Genomic DNA, 27,487 nt, shown 5'->3' with positions numbered 1-27,487 from the left:
TTTGACTCACTGTCTATACATCAGTGAAGAGTATGAGCGACTGTCTGCTGGCACTGATACAGACTCGATGGATTTCAGATTGTACCATGACTCATTAAAATGTTTCCAGAAAAGGGATATCTCCATATCTGAGAATACTTTTTAATTTTCCAAACCATAGCTTGGAAAATTCCACACAATTTGCACTAAAACCAGAAGATTCCACATACATCACAGTAACTATTCAATCCTCATTCAAAAATTGACATGACAAATGTTATCTTTACACAGATTTCACAGTTTTAACCTCTGAGATGTAGTATTAGAGATCACGATAAATTAGCAGAAATGCAGAGCCAAATGTTGGGCTTAAGCCCTTCACCCTTGTTACATAAGAGAAGGTGAGTTGGAGACTCACTATTGCTCCCAGGTACCACCTACACTGCAAACTAGCATTTTCTTAGCACTTGTAATAGAGATGGTGTGAAAACACATCTTTCAGATTTGTTTTCACCCCACATCAGAAGGGTTTCAGTAATGCAAGTAATTTCCTTTTGAGTTTAAAATCCTATCTTGTGGTATTTCACACAAGTCAAAATGAAAGTGTAAAATAAAGCTTCAGAACAGGTAATTTTTTGCTACGTTGGGGAAATAAAGATCACCATCTACTGACATCATGCATGTGCTTTTTAATATTTTTATTATTATTTTTAAAATGCATGTACTCTGCAGCTGACATCACAGTGGGATTTTAAAACTTACTCTACATTCAATAAGCAAGCTTATGCAATTGTTTTTTTTAAAAAGTTATTGTTTTAATATATTTTTGGTTTGCACTCTACACAGTTTAGGGGGTGTCTTCACTGGTAGCAGCTATCCCACCTCCATTCGTGCACTCGTTTTTGCCTTCTGGAGATAAGGGCTCCAGAGCAATTCCTAGCAGACTGAAAAGAGAAAGACTACATCCAAGACATCGCTCTGAACAAGAAAGCTCAATTGCTTTTGTGGCAGGGAAATGCAGAAAGCAATTTATCCAGAATTTGAAAGACAGACGAGATGCAGCACCATTCTATGAACAATTTGACTACCACCTTTTTTTAACCCAACAATAACCATGCCACTTCTGTCTGACACTGCATTATTCTCCCCCTCCTTTGTCTGCTTTAATAGAGACTTGTCAATAGCAGCCAGGCTAAACTAGAGACATCAACTTTCACTCCCACTCTGCAGCAAAAGGTGAAAGGAATATGCAGGCTGGAGCGGGAAATCGTCCTCCTGAGAGCAGGAGTTTTGGGGGTAACCCTGTTCCCAACACCAGCATCTTTCCATGTTAGCTCCTGGCACAGTTTGGTGCTAAGGCTGTAAATACAATTTCCTTCTCTGTTCCACCAGGCTGGCGCCCCAGTCTGCGTACCTGTTCTTTGAGCAGGAGAGCCACCCTTTCAAAGAGCTGGTTCCCATCAATGGAGGTCAACGCGATGTAGAGGAAGAGGCCATAGAGGACCGGCTTTGGGATCCACTGGAGAGGGAAAGGAAGGAGCAGGAGCGAGAGGCCAACCAAGAAGTTTGCCACTAGACTTGTCAGCCGGGTCTCCTTCACGCTCACAATCCTGAAAGCAAGAAAACAGGGATTAGGGGAGTAGGATAATATCCCAGCATCCATGTAAGCTTATTGCTGGAGCTCACTACTCTGCGTAGGTGCAGGACACGTGCCACTCGGGAAAGGGAAACTCATCTCCACTGCACTGAGATCAGCACTTCTGGCCCCGTGCTAACACTGAGAAGGCAGAGCTCTGCTGGATCTGGGCCAAGCACTTAATCCACAGCTCAAACAGAGCAGCTGGAAAAATGCCAAATTCCCCTTCTGCGAAGCTCCACAGATCCCACCCTGAACTAAATTGCCCTCTAAACTAATTCTGTTTAGCACATTGCAAAAAAGCCAGGCAAGAATCCTCCTCCTGGGCAGTGATCTTCTCCTCGATTTGCCCAATACATATGCAACTGGCTTCTATCCAGAAGAAAACTCATTGACTTCTACAGGAACTAATGAACCTCTCGTAAAAAAAAAAAGTCTGCACTCTTGACTGCAAGTCAGCTTTTTTGATGTATATGAGAATCTCCTTGTTTATATGGAAGAGGATGCTGAGAGCACTACGCAAGGAGCTAGAAATTTAATTCTGCTGTGGATAATAGCAGTTGCACTGCAAATCACCTATTACCATGCAGAACATGTAATTAATTAATGCAAATTTTCCAGAGCTGACAGACCACAAATTGATTTTTTTTTTATTGGGGGTGGGGAGGGGTGAGGGGAAGACTGACATGAAAGCATGCAGCAACTTTCAGAGCCTACTTGGGGGGTGAGGGGAGATGGCTTTGTTTTGTTTTCACTTCAACTAAACCTGCAAGCATCTCCTAGTTTGAAAAAGATTACCAGAAACAGGAGAAAAGAAAACCCTCATCTTTCAAAAGTACTTATAAATAGAGAAAAGGAGGATTCTTAACATACATTTTTGAGAAGATAAATCCACCAATTCAGTGGATAAGCTAGTGAGTAAATCCCTGTTTATCAGGAGAAATTTTTGTTCATAGACTGGTTTGGTGTCATCTAGTGGCCTCATTCTCTGGATGCAAGACCAGAGAATGATATTCCGAATTAACCCTATACACAAAATACTCTGAGGATTAACACAAGAGCCAGCCACAAGATCTACCAAAGCACATTTCCTTCTTTTACATATGCACTGCTGGGACTTCATAATCCCTTCTGTCCTAAAGAAGATTGTTTCCAAGTGAATTCCTTCAATACTAAGTTTTTGAGAATCTTCCTTATAAGTAAGGTCAGGTTGAACTTCAAATCTGCTTATAAATTCAAAAGCATAATGAAGCTGTGGGGATGAAGGAGCCTTCCACACCTGTATTTAGAGGGAAAGAGTAGCAGCCTAAGACTTGCTCAGGATCTGGATAACATGGCAGAATTAACACAAGTGCTCACAAGACCTAACAAGAGATATCACAGACAGTACACAAAGTCCTGAGGAGAATGTTTGAATTTCTCGGTGAGTAGTGGGACAGGTCATACATATTGCCCAGGATTACCAAGAGAAGAGACACAGGAGGTGTTAACCTCTAAGTAACCTCCCCTGGCTAGATTTAAACAGCAGGAACTACAGCTTTCCTCCTTCCAAACACATTTTGTTCAAATCCTCTTGCAAGTCTCCTAGGTCAAAAGGTCCCTAGAACTGAGGGAGAGTAGAGCACTTTACTCGTACCTACAGACTGCTCTTGCCAGCTCTGGAGGAACTGGGACATCACCTAGGTGGATATAGTTTGGCATCCTTTCACTGCCTCCAGGTCTGGATCACCACAGAACTGAAGTCTTGGAGATGAACAGAGTCAAGAGCTTAAAGTGCAACCGCAAGTGCTAATTGAGAGTAATTTGACAGTCTGATAAGGAGCAGTCAAACTACTTCAGAGCTACCAGAACCACTACAAACCTCTTGAGTGGCCCAGTAAAGCAGGAATGAAGGGATGCACTAACTGATTTAGCCTCACCCAGGTACAGCAAGAGTTTGTTTCCCTAGATGCATCATCGGGCAGACTACAGAGGAAGCATTTCTGCTATTTCAGGCAAAGATCTAACCCAGTCGGGGGATGTTCGTGACCTGCAAGCATCAGTCCGAGCACATACAAGTCTGCTTCCTTGCAAGTGAAGTCATGCAAATCAAAGAGCTCAGGATCAAAATTAGATATGAAGACACCACATTTCAATCAGATGCAAGTCTGCAAGTACAGAACAGCTCAGAGTAGCAGCCCTTTGGTAATGGATTTTTGAAGTTCATGAAATTTTCTGCTTGTCATCTCTTGGGGATGCAGCAATCACAGCACTGAAGAGTGTTTGATCACGTACAAGAAGTACTGCAACTACTACTGCCAGCTCCTGCTAATGCCACTTAAAGTAGTTTAGAATTTCTTATCAGAACATAGTTAAAACTGCTTATAGTTGACCAAAGAGGAGATCTTTAAAGCTGAAGTTTCCAGCCTCAAATTGGCCTTCTGCCAATTCTAGCACCTTTCTCATTTCCAGGGTAAGGACATCACGAACAGTCACATTAAGCCAACAGGAAAAAAACCCCTGTAATTTGCATGTGTTCAGACTCTTGTTTGGTCCTTGAGGAAACAGCTCCAGAAAGTCTATGCTGCAATGGAAATGAAATAATTAATGGAGATTAAAGAGCATAATCCAGGCTCATTTCCCTAGAATCCTTTAGATACAGCTAGCACGGGATTAGCCGTTCCTGACCTCCTCCATATGGGAAATGAGAGCCCATTTTTGCAGATTGCCACATAAAACTCCAGTGGTTACTCTACAGGGGAGAAGAAAATTTTACTTTCATTGTGACAGATCTTTATTCTTGTTTATATCGTCATATGCACTGAGAGCTTTGATTCGAGTGCAGGAAAGGAACCTGCCAAGGGAGCCAGTGCTGAAAGAGCTCCTGATTTTCTAATTGAGCTTCAGTACATTTCTTTTCCAGCAGAGCTGGCTAAGAGAGAAAAAAAAGATGACAACATTGCTCAGAGCCTCCTGTTTATAGCTCAATGCTTTGCAGAGAACAAAAAGCTTCAGTCTCAAAGGGAGTTCAAATAACTAGGAAATCCTCGTTCCCTTTTTCGCTCTCAATATCCAATTCACAGCACTCATTTATGTACCGATTTGCCTCCAGCAGATGAAGAGCTGTGCCAAAAGGGAACACACTTAGTGAGATTAGGGCATCCCTCAGCCCTTTCAGGATAATCACTGGAGCCATATCTAGGTTAGCATGGCCAAAGCGGGCTCTCTGATGCTCTTTTTGGGCAGCTGGGTGAAGGAGCAGAGGACAAGGGCAGAAGGTAGTCCTTAACTCTGGCAGGGGACTTGACTTTGTCAAGGACGAGCCAGAATGCAGAATCAAGACACTGGGTGGCAAAACAGGAAAAAAGCCACCAAGTATTAAAATTGACAACAGAGGATGCAGGAGGGAGGCCTGGCACATGGATTTTGAAGTGTAAATTCTGCATCTCACAAAGAAATGGAGCACAGAGGTATCCCAGAGCAGACCACGGACACCAGGAGCAAGGGCATGGATTAAAACCCTACAGAACTCAAATCAAAGTGGCTTTCTTTGAAATCGGGTTTAGCATTTATTTAAGACAGATGTAGTTGTGGGAACCACTAATACCAAGACATACTAATGTGGGTACAAGCCCAAGGGACTGATCCCCCAGGAAAGGTCTGTAAAAGCACTGTAGCAAGCAGCAGGACTCAGCAATTTCCAGATGTGGAAGGTGAAATCTGTCCATCACTGACCCAAAAAGCAGCTGTGCCAGCTGGCACCAAGACCAGCATGAAGGCAAGATTGACATTAAGATAGACCCACTCCATCCCCTAAAGTCAATGGCCACTTAGCCTCACTTTTGATAGGCGGCAACTCTGAAAATGAAAACCAAGACAGGATAATTAAAACTAATGGTATGTGAGTGGAAATTACTACTTCTGAGGTAAAAGCATTCAACTGTAACATACTAAGATTAAACAGACCAGATAATCTCTATTCTGGAGCAGGTTTCATGAGAAATTAGGTTTTTAATTTATTTTTTTTTTAAATAGGTCTCTGATGTGTTGGACAACTCGGAACAGCAAAAAGCCGGTCTTAAATAGGAAGCTGTGACCTGAGCATGGCTTCTAAGTTGATTTTGCTTAGAAACACAATAATTTAATAAGCATCTCGCCTTCCTGAAACGTGGCAGAAGATACTATGGGAGCTCTGAAATAATGCTGCATTTTTCCTACCCTTCGTAATAACCACCAGACAGGTTTCAGGCGATGAATCAGACTGGCTTTTTCCTGGTGAAGACATCTGGAAAGATCTGGCCAAGACACCTCCTCAGTTTCCACAAGGATAAACCTGAAAAAGTCTTGGCCGACTCTTCCAGAGAAGAATTTGCACCAGAGTGGGTGGAATTCCTGCATGCTGCCGCCAGCCATTGACAAGAGAATAAATTTGTGGCTGTCCTAAAACAAGCACTTTGGTGAAGGGGGATGAAGCCAGGTCACAGGCCATGCTGGCTGAGGTGGCTTCATTTGGTGCATCTCCCCTCCACCTTCATATCTTCCAGGTCTTCAAGAAGACAGCTAACTCCCCAACCACGTAACCCACTGTAGGCAAAGGATTAGGCAATCACAAATGAAACCAAAGAGATCCACGACAGCTCTGTGGCTCCTACTTACGTTTCATAGATGTGTCCATTTTCAACCCTCTCCTCGACATAGGCCAGGGCGCGGACGTGCATTGGGGAGTGAGGGAAGGCAGCATGGATCCACGGGAGGCCGAAGACCGATAGCCCCGTGTTAATCAGCGCAACGAGCAGGAGGTCCCAGTGATAAGCTGTTCCCTTCACCAACCTGAAACGAGGTTTTTGTTGACAGTAGTTACAGCCAGTGCAAACTAACAGACAGCTCTTGCTGAACCTGAGCTCGAATGCTGAACACTGAAGTGCACTTTCATGCAGAGAGCGATTTCATGCTCCTCCTGCTTTACAGTCTGCATTACATGAACGTGAAAGGTAATGAAACTTGATAGTTTGCTCCCAAAGCAGTCATCTCCCAGAAAGAACAACACTGAGCAGAAAGGCAACTCACTAAAATAACAGCCCATGAAAATTTCATCAGCGTTTTGCCACTATATTTATTGCAGAGTTCCCTAGAAATATACATATAACTGCTAGCAGAGTCCGTGTGGGGAGTGGTTAGAAATCTGGGTGTGGGTTGACAAACTACTGATGTTGAAGTTTCCCACCTGTCTTGTTTTCAACCCCGATCTCCCTTCCTTCCCCATGAGCAGAACATGTGCTCAGTATGCTGCAGTAATTCCCTAATTATGTAATTGCTACTGCACAACAAGAAAACGGGACATGAATTCATTAAGCTTCAGCTCCTCCTTAGTAGGAGCATATCTCCTTGGTTGACTAACTTTGGTGAATACAGGACAGCCTCCCCATTTTGTTAGGGGAGAGGGGGAAGGTGGCAGCCTTCACCAAGGAAGCTGACCAGTTCACATTCACTTTGCAAGGACTACGCAGAGAGCAACTGCTAACACTGAACTCCCATCTAGTTAACCTTGCCATTTTTAGCAAGGTCTGCCCCTTTCCTGAATATACCCATCTGGTTATCAACTGCTCAGATACCACGAGTAAAGTTTAGAAAAAGGATTGGGGAAGGATTCAGCTCTCAGACTTTGATACGTAACTTAAGGGACTATAGCCGTGTTTCTGCCTGGGCATCAGAGCAGGCAGTGGTTGTTACCCTGACACGACACAAGGGATCAGCTGAACTGCTCTCCAGGCACCATCAACTAGAAAGGGATCACCATTTAGGTGTCTTAATGCCACCCAAGCAAGCTCTGTTCAATACTGAAGCAGAGACCTGGAGCCATCTGAGATGCTCTAGGACATGAGGCACATAGAGTTTGTAGACATGACCCAGCACATGAAGATCTATGCCTAATATCTATCTCAAAGAGCAGCAGATGCCATTGTTTGGGCAGCAGAAATATTGGGTGGGGTTTAGTTTTGAAACAAAGCCTCGTCTCACTGGAAGTGCTCATCTCCACTGACTGAGGCAGCCACGGGGTGACTAGGTCAGGTAGATGTCTACACTGAAAGCCTCTGAAGCTGAAGGTGCTAGCAGGAAGGGTGGGATTGTAAACACACTTCCTGTGCTGGCTCACACTTTGAAAGCACAGCCCCTGCTCATGTGCTGCCTTCTCAGAGCAAAGGCATCGCCAGCATCCCCAAGGTTATCGTCTGATTGTCCTCTCTGTCCCTTTCAGAGAGCTTTCTATGTAAAAAGACCATACAGCTAACTTCAGCACCATTTTAGTCCCCTTGGGACACTGGTCTCAGCAGTCTTGCAGCACTGTGGGTGATATACACCTGCTTTGATCAATGGATGGGCTCCACTGAGCTTCTCTATTTCAACACATGTACAAAGATCTAGATGCCTTAATCCTAGGTTATCTTTACACCACCCAACCAGCCCAGTAGTCCTTGGACTGTCCCAGAAGCTTGCCGTGATTATTCTTCACCAAAGCACATCAGTGTACTGTCGGGCAAGCATTATCTTTTGCCCCTTTGTGTTTTTTTTTCTCTACAAGAGGAAATCATTACATTTGGTAAGACACCAAAAAGCACGTTCTCCATTTGGCTGGTATATTTATTCTGTGATGGCAGCACAAACAGAAGGTGTCAAGTCTTAGTTTTTCCATCTCTAAAAACCCATGCCCTGACACCTGATCAGCATAAGGTTAGCCCTGTAACAAGGCATTATGAAAAACACTATGAAGAACTCCAAAGAATATTTAACATTCCTTAAAGACACCCTAGTGGAAAACACCAAAAGTTTAGAAGAAACTCGTGTTAGGAAAGAGATGACCCACTTACATTACAGATTTATGCAACACTTAAACGGATATAATAAAACAGGGAAAATAAAATGGTCAAAGAAAACCAAATTAGTGTAACTGAATTTGAGCTTGTCTTCTCTCCCCTAATTCAGTGTCACTCCAGCTACAGCATGGAGAATGCTAATGTATGTTATGCAAGGAGAGAACCCTCCCACGCATTACATTAGCAAAAAATCCTCTGAGACACGGTGGTTTCCCTGGAAAAAGTCATACATGTTCATTCTTGATATCGTATCTGATTACAGTTGGCACAAAAACATCATAGGGAATATTTTAATAGTGCCACATCTCAACTCAACTGTGCACATAAATCAGACCTATCAGACATACCGTTTCAATTCCACCTTTTTAGTTGGAGACTAACAGCTTCCAACACTTTTCTGATGCTTAACTGCAACATATCATGCTATGACACTTATGCAGGTCATGGACTTTTCATTTTCAAAAAATTCTCCGTACTGCAAGAGCAGTGCAAGTATTCACATGGATCAGACACTCCCTAAGTATCTGGAGGTACATTCACAGACCTCAAACCATATAAAATATCTATGTAACATTCACAAGTGGGCAAAGAAGAAACAGGCTGAGGTGAGTTCACTGATCCTTTGTGTTTTTGACTCACTGCCACAATACTGTGTTTTGGGGATGGTGAGGAGTTAAGCAGTAGAGTTACTTCCATCTGTGTCAACAGAAGTTCTGAAGAACATGTCCTGAATACCTTTTCTGATATTCAGACAAGCTTTGGACAAGCAGTGCTGGGAAGAGACTACAGGACGTCCCTCCACAGAGGAAGAGGAGTACCAAAAGCATTACCTGTTCTCCGGGGCATTTGTGAGCGACGCCACGATGTTCTGCTCTATGAAGAAGAGCATTGACAGGAGGAACCCCAGCCCCATGGCGCTCATCACTGACCCGATGGAGAGGGACTGGACCGGGGCCAGCACGAACAAGCTCTCAGATGGGTTGTAGTTAAATTTAGACACTGTAAAGAGGAGAAGAATGGTATTAGGAGGCATCTTCTTGTCCAACCATTCACGTGTACTCAGATAATGTTCCACCCACACCACAGACTATTGGGAACCAATGCAGCAAACCAGGCATGATGCTCTGGCATGTGGGAGCCAGAAGGCCATAGAAGATGGGCTCATCTGGCTGTTTCAGTTTATTTTTTTCCTCCATCCTCTTAGAATTTGGCTGCCATCCTGATCTGGCAGATTACTGCTAGTTCTAGCGAGGCATTACATACATTTGAGCAAAACAAGAGGGAAACTTGTTTTCCACAGATGCGAGGCATTTTTAGATTAGAAAACCTTATTTCAAACTAGCAGTATAGTCCTTGTGTTCAGTTAATCAACTGACAGAGGCAGTTTGAAACTTCCTCATATCCAACAATCTGTGCAAGGCATTTTAGTATAAAATGCCCCTACTTTCCTGCTATTGGAAGAAATCCATGACTAGGGATAAATCACACATGGCCACACATCATTTTACAATCCAACTGGATGGAATGGCCATCACATAAAAAAAGCCATTTCTTATTTGTTTCCATACATTTCCTCACATCACCCACTCACGTCACCACAGGACAATGCAATTCCTGTCCCCATTATCGCTTCCTGATATGGAAAAGCTGATCTATTTGGCCAATGAATGGCGTCTCATTTTTAGATTTCCTTGTGTAACTTAGAACTGCCCAGATGCTCTGCATCATTTCACCTAAATTAGGAAAGTGTAAACTGGAGACAAAGAGGACAGACTGGGATCATCAACTCTACGTCTGTACGACTGGCAACAACCCTTCCTGCCTGCTAATTACTCTGCCCTTTGTTCTTTGCCAGAAATTGTTGGTCCTCTTTATTGTAAGAGATATATACTTTAAATTACGTGGAAAAGAAAGAGACACACACTGGAATAGTTTGTCTAGAGAAAAAAACTTCACTCAGCCTCATTTGATTAGGGTTTTGAATGAATTAAATCTAATATTGAAGAAATCTGAGCTCTTGGGGTGGTGGGAAGTACATGCAGTATTTGTGAGATTATATGGAAGAACTTGGCTATTTTTTAGCTTAACCTTCCTAGGATTTCATTTCTCTTATATTTTTTTTTTATTTACACACTCCAGTATTCCAGAGAATAAAAATATAACTTACTTTCAATTTCCTTGAAGATATAGGAACCCACAACAGAGAAAGTCAGAACCGAAATTGGTAAGGCACAGTCGGACAGTATTTCACGTACTCTCGCATGCAAATATGGGCTGTAATTTAAAGACAAAAAAGTTTCCATCAACACCACACTGTAGGGACAATCGCTCAATCCAGATAGCATTAATGCTTTAACAAGTGAAAATTCAGTCCAATCTTGCAATTCTAAAGAGATACTTGGAGTGAAGAATTAGTCTTTAATTCAGCCTTAAATCCTCTGGAATCTATAGCCTTTGAAGGTTGACGAATGCATAAGCCAAACCCATAAAGAAACAAGAAATTAAGATGCAAGCTAGAAAAAACTCCTCCAAGCTCCAATTGTGTCTCATTTCCACTTTAGTTTAATCGCTTACTCAAGCGTTTCAAATGAAGAGTTTTAAGGGCAATGGGAGTAAAACCCAAATTAGAGCTGGGCATTTGACTCCCAAGAGCACACTGAAGGTACATTCCCAGTAGACCTTCCAGCACCATCAGGGATTTTTGCCCACCAAAACGGTTCAATGCCTATTTGGGGGGGAGTTACAGGAGTTCCAACATGAAATATGTAGTTCACCCAAAGCTTTCTAAAAAGTCACTTGCGACGCCAAGCCAAATACGGAAGGGCATCGTCCAGGGACTGAACATTTTGTTCTGCTGCTAACATTTTCCAGGTGGCCAGCCAAGTTCATCTCTGGCTTCGGCTTCCACCACCACTAATGGAAGACTTCCACCTGATTTTTCTGGGTTACAAAATTAAGATCTAAACCATTAGCGATTCCTCACAGGTAATATGAAATAATCAGTAGTCTGAGTTCTAAGGCTGAAGTAACTCACCTTTTCTTAAACTGATAGAGCGTATGACCAAGCCAAAGGGTACCCAACATCAACATGAGACTAAGGACGGCAGTTTCACGTCCATAGTGCACATCATGCGTGCCTGTTTGATTCTCTAGGGACATGGATCTGCTCACTGATGAATTCATCAAGAAGGTGGTATTGATGCCGAGGCTTGGAATAGCATCAGTTCGTGCTTTTTCCAAGTAACTGTCTCCTGTGCGCCCATGGTAGTAATATTTCTTAAAAACTGTACAAACAACCAACAGGCAAGCATTAGGATAGGTTTGTGACAATCAAAGCAAGTAAAATAAAGTGATTCTTTCTTGCTTGATCATGCAGTATTAACATTATGCTTCACCAGGTTTATAGCTCTACCCCTCAAACCAGTGAAAAGAAATCAGGAGAGCTGCTTCTCTTACGAAGCCAGTGCTTAAAAAATTTATTTTTCACTTTAACAGGTAAAAGTTAAATTGATCTAAAGCAACAGTTTGAACTGTAAGGACTTCCAGAGCTAATTATTTATGCAATCCCTAGCACTGGAATCACTGCTTTTAAAAAAAACCCATATATGTATATAGACACCTAATTTCATCAGCCTGGTAAACAAATTCCATTAGGATTTCTGAAAAAAATTAAGAGCAGGCAGGCTGCACAGATCCTTAAACCGACTACAAAATGTACAGTGATTACTTTTCCTCCAAGGTTGGTCCAGATTTTAAAGATAAGTGTTGATGATATGCAAAACCTGGCAGAATATTTAAATTTACACTGCAAGTTGAAATAGAATTACAGAGCACCTGAAGTAAATGTGTACGAATGAAACACCCAGTAATGCCTCTGGAACTGTCCATAAATGTGTTAGGTTAGCTCAGAGGCATTTGTATAAGTAATTAACAGTTGTAAATACACTCTTGCTCTTGAGCATTTAGACAGCTGTGTTCCCATTTCTATGGCATTGGCTGGCTCCAAGCATATAGATGTGGTTTGGGGATGATTTCACCTCTTTGGCCTGAGGTGTCACAAGGAGCAAGTAAAACCAGCTGATGGGAGTTGGGCTTTGCAGCCTTGGTACTCCCATGTTTTGTGATCGGATGGCAGCAGGCAGCAGCCGCTCTCCCCCATACTCATGGGAAGATACAGGAGGATGGAAACCACCATGTCAGAGCTTTGCAGTCCCTCTACCTTTCTTCACTTTAGTGAAAATATCTCTTCAAGCTTTGCATAAGGAAAACTCAGAAGTTTAGGGCAGGACCATCCTCTTTAGGCAAAAATACAGTCTGAAACTCAGGCTATAATGGTCCTCACAACATTTCCCCCCAACCCCAGATAATAAAGTTTCTGAAAAGCCCAAGCACCTCAGCTTTTCCATCTGCAGCAGGTACAGGGAAAGCAGGCAAAAACCAAACTGTAATTCTAAATGTTTGAAAACAAGCCAAACAAACTTTAAACATTATCACAAAGCACATCTGGTATTTGCAACCACCTTGAATTTGGCCAAAGCACAGTTTGTGTTACTGCTGGTTTGAAGCTCACCCCAACGTCAGATGCCCCATGTTTAGCCATGCTGCCATTTTACCAGCAGTAATAATCTTTCTTGTACCACCTTTATGTTTTAAAAGGAGTCCAGGCATTTGGCAAGTGGATGGGGTCAATAGGGCACGTAGATCACTAGAAAAAAGACCAGTTGCTTCACATTCAATACTTCTGTATATAAATTTAAAGATCATAGAAGGTTTAGTTCAAGACTTAACCTTTCAATTTGCTCTCAGCAGCAGCCAGAAATGAGGAGATCATTGGGGGAACCTCTCTTGTGCTTTAAAAGCGCAGCAAGGAGCAATCTCATTACAACCTCGTTAGCACTGCGTATTTCTGCATCGCGTGCTACGGAAAAGGCTCTGCTATCATTTCCTCCCTCCATCCTCGCAGCTGTGTCCAGCCCAGGCAGGACACCCACGCCTGCTTTGCAAGCAGGTAAACTGAGGCACAGAGCACTGCTGTGACCTGCACACCAGCACAGAACAGGTTTTGTTGGAGGATTTGCCGTTTCTGGCTCTGAACATTAAAGGACATTTTGTCAAAAATTATTATGGCAGTATTTCCCGGGGATCAGCAGCTGACCAGGGCTAAAAGCCTGTTCACCATCTCAGCTTGCCCTAAGCATTACTAAGTCCTAGAGGCACATAAAATTACCGAGCATATTATAAACTGACAGCACACACAACCCAGCAACTACGCAGAATGCATTTGCATGCCTCCGTATTTAATTTGGACTTGAACGAGTAAGAAACAAGGTAAGTTTTTGAGGGTCTTGTGGCTTTTCTCAATTTCCCACATGGCTACACTGCAATAATACGTTTAGGGCTGTGCACATCTTTGATGCCCTGCGTTCAGCCTGATTCCATCTATGTACACTACCTCTCAGGCTGCAATTCAATTTACAGCCACCTCAAAACCAGGTAGAATTGCTCCACTCAATCCTGGATATAGGGAAGAAACTTGACTTTACTCTTGTATTTTAGTTAAAGCAATAAGAATGTGCCAAGATGGCTAGTGGAGGCCTCTGTCCTGCACCACGGGCTTGCTATAAAGTATTTAACTCCTGCAGATTTATAGTTTGCTTTTAATGACAGAGCTAAACAAATCTTGTTGACTACACTCAGAGAGCAGCAAAGCAGGTGGTGCCCTCGCTGAAACGGAGCCATTCTCAAACGTAGCGCGCTCTCCAGTTCCCTCCAACAACATTAACTCGCTTTGTTTGCTCCAGCCGGTTCACTGCCGTTTCCTGCAGAGTGCAGATGTCAAGATCAAACAAACACAGCTTTGGTGGCTGGGCCACACGGCAAAAACAAAGTGTCACCAGGAGAGTGTGAACGCACATGGCTCGATTCCTCTGTACAGTATCGCATCCCTCCCCCCTTCTTTCCTGCACATGTACGAGTACCTTGTGAAAAATCAAGGCTATGAACAGACTGAGGAAAACATATCTGAGCAAGATCAGCATGTCCCAGGGCATGCAGGTAGCCCAAAGTCGCTGTCAGCTGGCTCACCATTACCAGGACACATTTAACAGCACGGAGAAGATACCAGCTTTCTCTTCCTACTTAACTGCTCAACCGAAGTTTTGAGCAAGAGGGGGAGATGGCAGCAGCAACCATCACCTCCTGCTACAAAACACGAGTAGGAAAAGAAAGACGAGCATGCAGCCATGAGCTGCACTAGTGTCACATGTTTAAATATAAGCACTGAGAGGGTTAAGGATAAACCCCATGCCTGCCAGCATTGGTGCCCTTCTTCATCTGGGAACGTGGCTGGGCCTGGGGTCCCATCTGTTGACACACTGAACACTCCAACCTGTAGCTGAACCCAACGTGAGCTGGCAAATGAGCAGAGCCTTGGTTTGATTTTATTACCAACGTTCCTATGAACTGAGCTCTTCCCACGTACAAGGGAGAATTGCACTAATGCTAATTAAGTTCCAGGATCCTCTCCTGTCCCCACAATACTCAGAGGTATTTCTTGCATATTCCTGAAAGTCTGGCAGCCGAGATCAATGGATTTCTGTACCTTTAACCTGCACCCCACTCCCCTGCTATGGGAAATCAGCTCTCTACTACAGAAGCACTGCGAACATTTGCATTTGCTAATTTTTACAGAGCAGTTGAATGTTCTGTTGAGGAGCACCCTAGTGCCATAGGGAGACTGTCTCATGCCTCCAGACTAAGGCGCTAACAACACACGTTAAGCAAAGCTCACAGCTACATAGCCAGCAAGGAGAAAGCACATTATCCCTGAATAGCTTCTCCTTCACTAAGCTTTACCTAAGCAGGATATTTGAAAGATGCAAGTGTTCTGCAGAGGAAAAAAACACCTTTGTGATTGCACAATCAAAGCATATGCCCAAGGAGCCAAATTAAGGATTCCCAATGAAGCGAGGAAGCATCTCGCTTCAAATTGCTTTGCAGTGTCAAACCTGCTCTTTGAAGGTGTTCTCCTTGCATGCAAGATACCATAATGAGCCAAGTCTGAGAATCTTGAAAAGAAGGGATGTGCTCAGTGTGCTTAGGTATGTCCTGAAGGATTTCAAAGGATAGCCCAGCCTTGGGGCTGTTGGACAACAGGTCATGAAAAACAAGGAACGCACAGCTGGCCAACTCGTCGCTGGGATGAACAGAAAGGTTGTCATTCACATGGCATTTCTGCTAACATTTCACCTTCGCAAATACCTCCAGCCAATCTTGATCAGGAGGAAGAGAGATGCTGGAGAAATTTGTTAAACCCTACAGCTACTCATGGATGCTTACTTAGAACTTAACCCAGAAGTGGGGAGCAAGTAGCTGGAAAGGGCTGAATAGCTTTGGGAGCATGCTGGAAAGCACTGCAGTCCTTATATTGTCACTGAAGAAGGATCTCAGAGCTCATGTAAGAATGGGCAATCGCAACCCATCTTCCAACTCCTTTTTTTTTTTTAATAACATGGCAAGGAAAGAGGTCTAGATGCACTGCATTTAAAGTTGGACTTCTTTTTTTACCAGGACCAAAGAGACTGGTATCAGGGGAAGATATTCACAGTAAAATTAATATGGTTTCTCCATTTGTTAAGACACTAATTCTATCTCAGCTAACTCAAATCTGAGCTGATAGAAATTCTGCATATCCAGATAAACTGCTGACACACGGCTGCTTCAATCTCAAACACTCAATTTTTTTTCCTGAAGACCCTGAATGAACATAGAACAAGCAAACATCATGCATATTTGCAGCCTTGTATTTTGCTCTGACAAGGAAGCAAAGCAGAGATCTGCACTGAAAAAAAACTGTTGCGAGACTTACCTTTAATAATGCCTTTGAAAGCATCAAGCACAAATGTGATGGATATAAAAAGTGCAATTATTTCTTCTGTTGACCTGTGGAAAAATCCCAGGAATTAATATAGCCATTAGCAGAGTCTGCATTCAAATCCATTCAAAGGAAAATCAGCATATTCATGCATTTACATGAAAATATACCAAGTTTAGCTAGACTCCAACTCAGGAAACAAAACCCAGTGAATCTTTAAAAGCTTCTTTCAAGCTAGAACAATAAGCTGATATGATACTAGCCTCGTCTCGCAAAATACATTTTGCAGTAAGTTTGTAATTACGGAGCTTGTGGAATGTATAATTTTTCCATTTGCTGAATAATCTGATCAAAATATGACTTCTTGAAAATAGCTACCTTTTAAAGAGCTTCATCAGAAGACTGAAATTAAAGAGGGAGTACATCACAAGGAAAAAGCTGTTCCACAGTCCAATCCAGGCATAGAAAGCACTGAAATCCAGGTTGTAGTCATCACAGATTCCTCGGATGACTGCAAAAATTAAGCATTCACGTGTCAGATTAAACTTTGTCATTACCACCCTGTGATTCTCATCTGCTTGATGGCCAAAAGAACCAATTTCAAGACTTCACTGCAATGCACTTCTGGCAGATACCATTAAACCCCTGTTTTTACGCTCCTGGATGAACACTGGATCAACCTAAACTGTTCTCCCCTTCCCCATCTCCTTCCTTCACTAGAAACAGGAAGAAGCACTTGGAAGAAAATACTCTCACACTGCTCAAAATTATCTTTCCTAGGGATCAAGGCCACAAAATCAGGCCTTGGAATTTGCTCTCATTGACATTTCAGGATGCTGTTGAGCAAGGGATCTCATACATGCTTTTGCACCATATTTACTCAGTCACTGCATTGTGGACAAACCTTCACATCTTAAACCTTTCAGGCTAGTCACAGCCCATCTGATTGTTCCTACAGATACTGAGTTTTCTCCTTTGCACCTCTGGCTCAGTAACCCCAACTTGCAGCTGTAACTGGAAAGCTACTGATCACACCTTAACAGACCAACATAAAAAACCCTAACCAGCAAAAAACTTTGTCTTAGGCTCTTATCCTCAAGTTGGTTTAATGCAGCCACATGATAAAACCATCAGATTAAAAAGGATTTCCTCCCTGGAGCAGAAGAAACGCTTATTTTCACAACATGTTTTTTCCGTACAAGATGATTCTTTTAGAAACCAACTTTAACTAAACCTGAATCAAATTCCTCCCCTCTTCCTCAGCAACAGAAGTAGCCTTTTTGTATTGATTAAACAAATGCAAAGCTGTAACAGGATTGCAAGGTTCTTGTACAAAGTCCCATTACACCAATGGCAATCACATCGGTCCCGACGTACAAGTTTAACAGACTTACCATTAATGTAGAGTGCTAAAGGAGCCGTTGTTAGGAGTACAACTAGAGGCTGCCCCGAGAAGAGTGCGTAAAGCAGCCCTCCAATACACTGGCCAACGATTGTCTTCTGCACATCTATGAATAATTAGGAAGGATGGAAACACACGGTTTTTAACAAACACCTCCCTGACCAAGGAGCATTCACAGGGCATAAGCCAACCACTTGAAAGTAAGAGCAATGCTTAGAGGGTATAGAGAGGTGAGACACTGTGAAAGCAAGAAGTGACTCTTTGCCAGCAAACTTATACCAATAATTTAGATGCCATATTTCCAGATGTTGAACTATGAAAGTTGGGTGGGGGTTTTTTGCTTGGTTTGGTTTTTTTGTTGTGTTTTGTTGTTTTTTTTTTAATTTTTATTTTAAACAGCTCTAAAAACATAACCAGTATTTGTGGAGGCCTTCAGGACAAGATATAAAGTAAGAATCCTATGAACTGTAACAGCAGTAGGGAGTGCATCATGGCCACAAATGGGTTAGATCAAAGCATCATCTGCTATACCAGTGGTTTGGATACTGGCATCAAATTCAGCTCAAAAGCACAGGAGTTTGTACTAGGAAAAATGCGCAGGTAACTACACAGTTATAAAGTGAGCATCATTTAAAAATACAGTAGCATATATTTGTATGCATCCAAGTTCAGATGATACTATCCAAAACAGTGTTCAATTTTTCTAGTCTTCTTAGAAAACGTCATGAATGTTACAATTGTTACATTTAGAAAATGTAATTAGAAAATTAGAAAAGCCTTCAGGTTTGGGTTGGTTTTTTTTTCAGTAAATAAAATCTACCAAAACTTTCCATAACCAGAGCTACCCAGTTTGAATACATGGAATCTTATAAGATGTGCAAAACTGATAAACTTACCAATAGCTCCTCGGGTGTTTTCATCATTGAGTGACCCAAATGCAATGGATGGAAGGAGGCAGGCAAAATACAGAAAGATCATAGTTGTGATGTATTTTCCTATAGCTTTGTTGTTTCCAATAACACCTAGTATAAAACATAACAAAAGTTATGTTAGTACTGCCCACTTGTAAAGCATTGAAACCCTACTCAAACCAGCCATATGGACCATTAGTTCTTTTCATGTTGAAAGGCAGAAGTAGAAATTCAGTCCACACTTTAGTCCTAAACGTACAGGTAGGTCTTTAACATTTGATTTTGCACACCCACGCTTGCTCTGTTCACCTGGGACCAGAATTAGAAGCACCAACACGCCACCAGACTGCTTCAACAGACATTTCTGGCATTGTCAAAACAGGAAATGCTGGAAGCCTTTTGTTCAGTTTTGCCAGCCCCAAAAGCTTGGAAGAGGATCAGAGCAGAAACTGTAAGCTTAGGGTTCATAAACCCCACCATACCCTGCCTTTTTAATACCAACTTCATAGGTATTCTGGACTATGCCCCTAACGAGCTTCATGATGATCACTCATCTTCACAACTCATGATGCCTTGGGCAGGAAAACATGAAGCACTTCATTTTTCCCTAGACAGAAATCTGAGGTTATAGGCTTGAATCAATAATATGCTATGCTGAGCCAATTAGTGCTTGCAGACTTACAAAAACAAATAGCACAAGAGGTCAGGAATGCGTACATTGAGAGTCTTGCTTTTAAAAAGCTCTTCTGAAAGAATGGCTTCTTTCTTTTCCATCCACTCACCCCCTCTCATCTCCATCGGAAAAAACACACCAGGCCAAAACAAAAGCAGCCAGAAAGAGAATTAAAGTGTCATAATATGAATTTAAGGGCCTCTGAAGTAGCTTCCCTTTCCTGTTTTCAGGCTGATGTCCATCCCCAGTGAGCTCACATCACACAAGAGAAAGGATGAGAGATGACAATAGCTGAATTTGCTTGAGGAGAATGTAAGTTTTTTCACAGAACAGCCTCTTCAGAAAGGATACACCAGAGAGGGCCCTTTCAAAGAAAACCGTGAAACAGCCTTCAACCTCTCTGTGCCACCATCCTTGATGATACTCCTGCTGTGAGACACTTCGACAAGCTTGGAGTTGCCCAGTTCTCCTTTCTGGAAGCCTCCTGAGCAGTGAACTTCCACACAGGCATCTGCCCCTAAGCTCCCAAACGCCCATCTGAGCCTCTGATAGCATTAGTCCCTTGCTGAGGGAGCTACAAGCCAATGAGTTGAATTACAGAAGGGAGGGCTTTGAATTAGTGCAACATGAAAAGCTGGATGTTCTCACAACAGACTAACTGTATCACTGGAATGAAAAAGAAAAATCTCACTCAATGACTTTGGGATCTTATCTAACATCTGTTTGCTGCACCATCTGCAGTGCAGAGATAAGGACAGAAGGAGGATGCAAAAACCAAAACTCAAAGGTGATGTGTAATGAACAGGCAGCCGCATGAAGAAGGGACACCTTGTGATGGTTCCTGTTTGCAGACACAAAAGGAACAGACAGTAAGTAGGACTTCTGATGCTCAGTATCCTCCAAAAAAGGGTAGGGGCTGAAACTTGACAAGAAACATCTCAGGCATGCAAATATGAGCCTGACCTTCCAGGAGTCCTAGGACCAGCTGTTTCAAGGCAGATTCCTTTCAAATTTATTGTGAAGATTCAGAAACCACAGACCACATTCCTGACCACTCTTGGCAACCAAAGGGCCTGAAATTTACTTCTTGCAGATGAAGCTTTCTCATGTGATCACGAGTCCAACAGCTGCAGGCTCCTACCTCACACTCCCAAGTGCCTGAGACCTTTAGAAGAAAGGAAAGACTTGGCAGGGCAAACAGTAGACCAAGTGGTAGTTTTAGAAGTAGAGATGGTCACATCCTTGTTCAGAGGACTCTGCGTTACTCCAGAATACCGCTTTTTGGACAAAAGAATCTTTACAACATGAAAGGTCAGAGGCAACAATGACTGAAAGCTTTGAAATCATTCATAGACAGACAACGAGGACCAGAGAAACAACTAATACTGGGAAAAAAAAAAAAAAAGGCTCATTTGCTGAGCAGAGAAAGCTACACAAGTGATGAGGTGCTTTCTAAAAAAAACTTTCAGGTAGATAAACCAGAGTACTAGATGGCAGAAGGAAAGAAGAAGCCTTGAAAAGCATCACAAAAGCTCATGTGTGGCTTTTAGTTTCAGCTTCAATCCTTGCAAAGCGAGCAGCAGGAGTCCTTGCTGAACATAGAGGCCCTTATGCCACGTCATGGCTGGGTCCAAGACTTCCAGTACAAAGCAGTACTTTCTTTAGCCCATGATCAGCCAGATGAGATCCAAGGAGCAAAGAATCTCTTCTGGTGGGCAGCAAAATTCACTTCATAATGGAGACAATAACTACATCAGATTAAACATACTCTCACAAACATGATTAATCACTCTTTAATTGCAGGTAATATCATGAGCAAATACTGCCTCTTTGCACAGATTCACCTGAGGCCAGTGCTAAAATCCAGCGTTAACCACAATTTACTTTTGCCTTTTTAAAGTCAACATCTGGCAAAACATTTTCAGAGTCTATTTGCAACCCAGAGACTGACATTACTTCATTTAAAAGAAGGTGGGCTGCATTATGATGGCATTTCATCTGCAGTAGGCTCATAAAGCCATTGAAAAATGTGTCACTCCAACTGCACAATGTGAATTTGTAGCAGAAAAATCAACCCTCAGTCCAGCTGTGAAATTTGCGTAGATGACTATTACAGAAGCAATCCCTTGAAATTAAGGTACATCTACACATTGAAAATGGAAGCAATTATGTTCATCAACATGACAGTTCTGTTTTACTGGCTTGAATTTCTGAAATGTCGTAGTTTTAGAGACAAGGTTGGAGTTTCAGAGAAAACTGCAGCATTGCTGGCCTCAATTTGCCTGGTATTCTGCATCAGTAAGTTAATGACCAAGAGACCCAGAGGCTTGGGACTAAAGCTCCTTAAGTCTACCAATTGTACATTTACTGAATCAAAATTGAGACAGATGGACATTCTATGAAATGTCTATTAATGTTCTTTCCCAATTCTCTGAAATGTCCAATGCAAAACAAGTTTAATTATACTGATCTGCAGCACAGCAGCAAGGATGTGTCTATTAAAGCCCTGATTTGAAAAAAGTAAAAATCACCTTTCAATGGTAAAAACACCCAGTAACAATATCTGTTCATAGGTTTTGAGCCATAAAAACTCAAAGCATTACAAACTTCTGCTAATGCCCTCAAGCTGGGCTTTCAGTTATGTAAGTAGCTGCTGGACTCTGCCCAATTTTCTGAAGATGAACAGAAGATGAATCTTTCCTAAAGTCCCGTGAAGAGTAAATCACAGTACAAGTGAGACTAAGAACTTAACCGGAAAAGGAAATTCACTCTTACTCATTCTGGAGCAGAGAAGCCAAGCATATGCTCAGACTAGAGAAGTATGAAGAAACAAATCAAGGGCTCAGATCTTTCCCTTATTCTTTTGTTTCTTTCCCATGAAGGGCTAGTCTCTTGGAAGGAAACATCCACAGACAAAACAAGATTCTTTTATGCATCTTTAATACATTCCCATCCACCACTGACACAAAGAGAGACTTCAAAAGTAACCCAGGCCATGATGCCCCAAAGCATCCAACAAGTCAGTCTTCAAGAGGCCGTTGAACTTTTACTCCCAGGTGATATTTAGGAATGAAGGGCTGCAGAGTGACACAGGAGCTACCCCATCACCTAAACTAGGGCAGCAGAGGCACTGACGAGAAGGGATAAAGCCTATCTATAATCCCTTTATTTTTCCTCCTCCCTCGAGAATGCAGTCCTGCCGAAGTGGCCAGTGCAACCAGGTGGGAGACTCAATGAAGATTTGGCACATGCCACAGCCAATCCACAGTAAACATTTTAACAGGTTTACGCTCTGTGCTATCTTAGAAAACCGGCAAGACAAAAATTCCCCTTTCAAATCCCATTTTTCCAGTGCCTTCAAGCTTCCCTTCGAAGCATGCCTGCATTACAGGGAGCTTTGGAGATCTCTCTCCTGGAAAACACAGCCATCAAATCCTAAGGATGCTGCCAGCAGATACACTTGCCTTACTCTGAGGAGCTGGCTACGGACCCTCTGCAGGACCAAGGGCAGGGAGGAATCCACATCAGCAGCTGAAATATCCACCCACCACAGCCATGCACCAAGGACACAGGTCCGGGGAAACAGTAAATTTCAGCTCTCCTCTCTTCCCTTCATGCTCCCTCCCCAAGAGGTGAACGGATATGGCAGAACACAGCATCAAAGCTCACCATAAATAGCTCGGGCACCTCAAGTTTCCCCTTGCGCACTCCAGGCACTACATTCATGAGTGTTTATTCCTCCATGTTGTACCAGAAAATCCACACTGAAGAATAAGGGTAGCAACTTTAAAGGGTTTCAGGAGACTTGTAACTGAGTCCATGTAGAATTGCCTCCATTCAAATCAGCCTCAAAATAAAAAAAATTCAGGAAGCTCCTAGGGTTCAACCGAGTCATAAAGAGTAGTAATGTTGATACACACCTGTTTTGAGCCTATTTGACAAGATCAGGATGAACTTCTGTACAAACTTTTTTTTAAGAAAGCAAAATCCCATAAACAATGGTTGTAGTCATTAGGAGACTATATGCCATTAATCCTAAATTAAACTACAGGTATTTTTAGGCTCAGCATAATCCAACTGTTCATCTTAAGATGCTCCTGCTTGAAGACACCTATTACAAAGCTATTCATATCACTAAAGTCCTGGACCAAAAGTTAAGAAAACTCTTTTGATCCTTGCATGTCCAGTAAAATGCACAAGACTTCACAATCCAAAGCAGAACTAAAGTTGACAAGTTCCTAACCTGGAGGAAAAAAAGAAAGAAAAAAAGATGATTCCTTTCTTTCCTCTCCCAAATCATGACGGGTAGGGATAATTTAATGGCCAGCTTTGTGCAGTGTGTGAAGAAGATCAAGCCCACAAAAGTCCAACTGACAAAACACTTGCTGGCCCTACAAAAGCCTTATTATTTATCACCCTGCCCTTAATCGGTTTATCTGTCTAACCAAAACCCCAGGATGCTTCTCAGATGAGGATTTAGAGACTGCAACCATTCAAAAAAAGGCATCCTTGTAATTCAGTGCTCTTTGATGATGCACGTGTGGTTGTCTGGAGTGCAGATACTTGGATAGCTCAAATCCCCGATGTTCTGGTACACTGCTGCTTTGAGATGGTCCAGGAATTTCACATTCCTGATCACCTTCGGTCTTGGTGGTTCGTGGCAGATACTTTGCTCCATCTGGTTTTCATTCTGTGCAGACCCTTAAAGAATTCATCCTAATTTCTGGTTTCTGGGAAGAAATGGCACATACTAATATAGAGGTTTTTTTTAAAAAAATCCTCTTTTCTCCATCTCCTATTTGAAAAGGCATAAATGCTCCTAAGGTGAGTACTTCACATTTGAGCTGCAGTAGTTCTTGAGTCTCACTTGTCTTGTTTCTGCACCTTCCACCCTCCCAACAACGCACTGACACTTTAACATATACTTGCTGCTTATACACAAATATTTTTTCTGGAATATTTGTAATGCTGGATTCTCAGTATGACAGTATTTCATCACTCAGGGCAGATGAACTCAAGGGAACAATTCTTTCAAGCTAGTCAATCCCAGCACCTTGTTTAAGTCAGGCCTGATCTGCTACGTGCATCAGTTCATGGAAAGCTTGTGGACCTGGCTATAGCTGGCAGCCCCAGGGCTGAGAGGCAGCATGTGCAGGTTAATTTGGACACGTGCAGAGCCAGAACATGGACCCTGAAATGCATTTCCAAATCTGCTGACAGCCAGTTGGCTGCAGGACCATTGTATGATGCTTTTGTGCCTGTGAACCTGCTGCGCTCAGGACAGGCAGCCACAGCAGACACTGCACTCTGGCTTGAATCACAGAATCATCTTGGTTGGAAAAGACCTTGAAGATCCTCCAGTCCAACCATTAACCTCACACTGACCGTTCCCAACTCCACCAGATCCCTCAGCGCTGGGTCAACCCGACTCTTCAACCCCTCCAGGGATGGGGACTCCGCCCTGCCCTGGGCAGCCCATTCCAACGCCCAACAACCCCTTCTGCAAAGAAATCCTTCCTAAGAGCCAGTCTGACCCTGCCCTGGCGCAGCTTGAGGCCATTCCCTCTTGTCCTGCCGCTGGTTCCTTGGCTCAAGAGACTCATCCCCCCTCTCTGCACCCTCCTTTCAGGCAGTTGGAGAGGGTGATGAGGTCCTCATGGGATTGAGATGCACATGGGTCTTCAACAAGGTGCTTCTGCAGCACTTCCCTTCTGAAGTGCTTCAACATCCCTTTAGAATGAAAAGTTAGACTTTGACAGGCCTACAAAGCAACAGCCATAGAGATGAAGTGTCCTGAACTCACTCCAGTTAGGAGTTTAAGTCCCCTGACAGATCTGGTGGCAGTGATGCCCATGCCAAGAAATTTTATCATCAAAACTTAAGACTCCTTGCTGCTACCCTGAAAATAATTTCTTGTCCCCCTCCCTCCTCAACATACCCTCAAATGCCCAGAGAATATATCATTACCTTGACTTCAAACAGAGCCTGCCCTCCTAAAAATAGTTTAATCCCAGAAATTACAAAGCACCTGGAGAAAGCATCCAGCACTCAACCACTATGCTAAGAGCCAGCATCTCATCCCATTTTATTCTTCCCAGTGGAGTGGATATGACTAACTGCAAAACACATTGTGGTGGATAAAACATTCCTAGTCAACAAAACGGGATCTTTGTGGGAAGCAGCTACTTGGCAACTGCCCCAGACACATGGCATCTCCTTCAGCCAACAGCTGATTGCCGTGTTCCTCCACTGGCAGTGACCACCCTTGTTGAAATGTAGTGGAGGACACACGTCCATACCCTGCCCACGCTTGCTCTCAAGTTTAAGCTGCTGTGGAAGGTGGCTTTGCACTAGCATACTTGTCTGCAAAATAGGGCTTGAGTATGTATCTTATTTTTTTTATGCCAACTTCAAGGGAGATAGCCATCAGCACAGGTGCAGTGAGGACACTGTGGCTTGAGATGAGGAGGATTTAACAGCAGGAAGGTGGCTGATAGAGCCCCAAGATTCTCCTTGCCTACACTACATCTTTACTGTTGAAAACTTCATGGGTTTTATACTTGAATATATTAACAAACTCCCCAGTAAGCTGTAAGAATCTGAACAGGTTTTGATGTCAGGTTGAGGCTCTGCAATCATGGTTTGCCCTGAAGACTTTTCACAGAATCTCTGAAAGTGAAAGTTTGAAAGCGAAAAGGGAGAAAGTGACTCTTAAAACCAACAAGGCCATTGTGAGAGCTATATAAAGCCCAAAATCTGAGGCTCAACATACACACCGTACTGCTGCTCCTGTGATCTGGCTAGAGCAGACAAACTATATCCTGCTTTTAAAAGCACTGAGCTGAAGTTACTGCAGCTCAGATTTTGTTTAAGCATTCTCAACTCCCACAGCATCACCATAATTGCTATTGATGCTGGCTTGCAAAGAGAGCAGAAAGGGCCTATTAGGCCAGCGCTGACTAATTAGGTTGCAATGAGTTGATCTGTGTCTACACACGACAATAATCAATCTGTGTAATCACCTCATTGCTTAATAAAAATTAAAATCCTCATCTACATACAGCTAGCATCTTCATTAAGGGAAGACTGCAAGATTCTCATCTATAGTGTGCCACGCTGCCTATTCACAGGCTTTTGCCAAAATATTCTTTTAAATAAGAAATGAGAGCGCTATTACACATATCAAAGAACACATTCAATACACAACTGTAAACAGGACATCGGATCACAAAAATTTAAAATCAGGCCAATGCTTTCATAAACATTGGCCAACATACCGTCAGTGAAATCCAAAGCGTACACTGGAAATCTTCGTGCAATGTCATCAGAAATCCCCTTGCCAACATTGAGAAACTCGTGCAACTAAAGGAAGGAAGGAAGTGCTGTGTCAGTTTAAAGACTCATGTATTGTTAAAGAGATTAACCTCCTTATTCAATACTGATAGGAGCAAAACTGGTCATTTTGAATAGGGCATTCAAATCAGATTTTGTAATGATAATAAAAATAAACTCTTCGCACTTCAATTTATATCCTTAAAAGCATTGTAAAAGAGAAAACCCCCCAGACCACCCTCTTTTCCTCCCTTCCTTCCCTTCTCCCCCTCCCATTCATATCTGCATCCCTGCTTTGCCAGTGAGGGAGCTGATGCGGTGTGACCTGCTGAGAACACCCTGGCCAACAGCAGGATTAGACCTTGGGTAGCCTGGGGTGAAACAACAGGTCACAGATACCTTCCCCATCCCTCTATCCAACTTCTTTTTCTTTAGATACCATTGTAAAAAACTTCTCCCAAATCCAAAGAAGCCTCAAATGCTCCCTTCCTTGGCATTGCCATAGGAAAGCAAGACCTCAAATAAATGTAGTAAGGGAACTAAGACTGTCTACACCTCAAACTCCACCAAAAGGGAACAAGCTTGAATAGCTTCACATAACCAAGCCATAATTTCTGCCCATTAAATGACAGTAAGATCATTGTGAAAGGGTTCCAAAAACCCAACACATTCCCTTTTATTTCTGGTTTGCGGTCCTGCAAGGTGCAGTAGGATTGTTTATACGATCTGATGCTCACCACAGGCAGTAAGGAGCTTTTCAGAAACATGTGACAGCTGCTGTTGACTTAGAGCCTCCCAGTTCTCACAGCTACATCTTTACAGAAAGCACA

The 27,487-nt window shown here is 42.7% G+C and overlaps 1 protein-coding gene across 6 annotated transcripts in view; it reads right to left on the bottom strand.

Moving 5' to 3' along the window:
* SLC4A11 (solute carrier family 4 member 11) overlaps positions 1-27,487 on the bottom strand; it is a 93,584-nt gene that overhangs the window by 7,718 nt on the left and 58,379 nt on the right. For all 6 annotated transcript variants that reach the window (XM_074821781.1, XM_074821782.1, XM_074821784.1 and 3 more), the window contains 10 exons: positions 26,603-26,687; positions 18,638-18,763; positions 17,734-17,847; positions 16,718-16,850; positions 16,334-16,407; positions 11,501-11,750; positions 10,634-10,740; positions 9,297-9,465; positions 6,251-6,424; positions 1,394-1,589 (listed from right to left, as the gene is read on the bottom strand). In XM_074821781.1, the coding sequence (XP_074677882.1) occupies positions 1,394-1,589; positions 6,251-6,424; positions 9,297-9,465; positions 10,634-10,740; positions 11,501-11,750; positions 16,334-16,407; positions 16,718-16,850; positions 17,734-17,847; positions 18,638-18,763; positions 26,603-26,687 (1,428 nt within the window). The remainder of the gene's footprint in view (positions 1-1,393; positions 1,590-6,250; positions 6,425-9,296; positions 9,466-10,633; positions 10,741-11,500; positions 11,751-16,333; positions 16,408-16,717; positions 16,851-17,733; positions 17,848-18,637; positions 18,764-26,602; positions 26,688-27,487) is intronic.

The sequence above is a fragment of the Strix aluco genome, chromosome 4 (genome assembly GCF_031877795.1).
Source record: "Strix aluco isolate bStrAlu1 chromosome 4, bStrAlu1.hap1, whole genome shotgun sequence".
NCBI classification, from domain to species: domain Eukaryota; kingdom Metazoa; phylum Chordata; class Aves; order Strigiformes; family Strigidae; genus Strix; species Strix aluco.
Note: the sequence above shows the minus strand (reverse complement) of the source record. Positions and strands in the feature narration are given on the sequence as shown.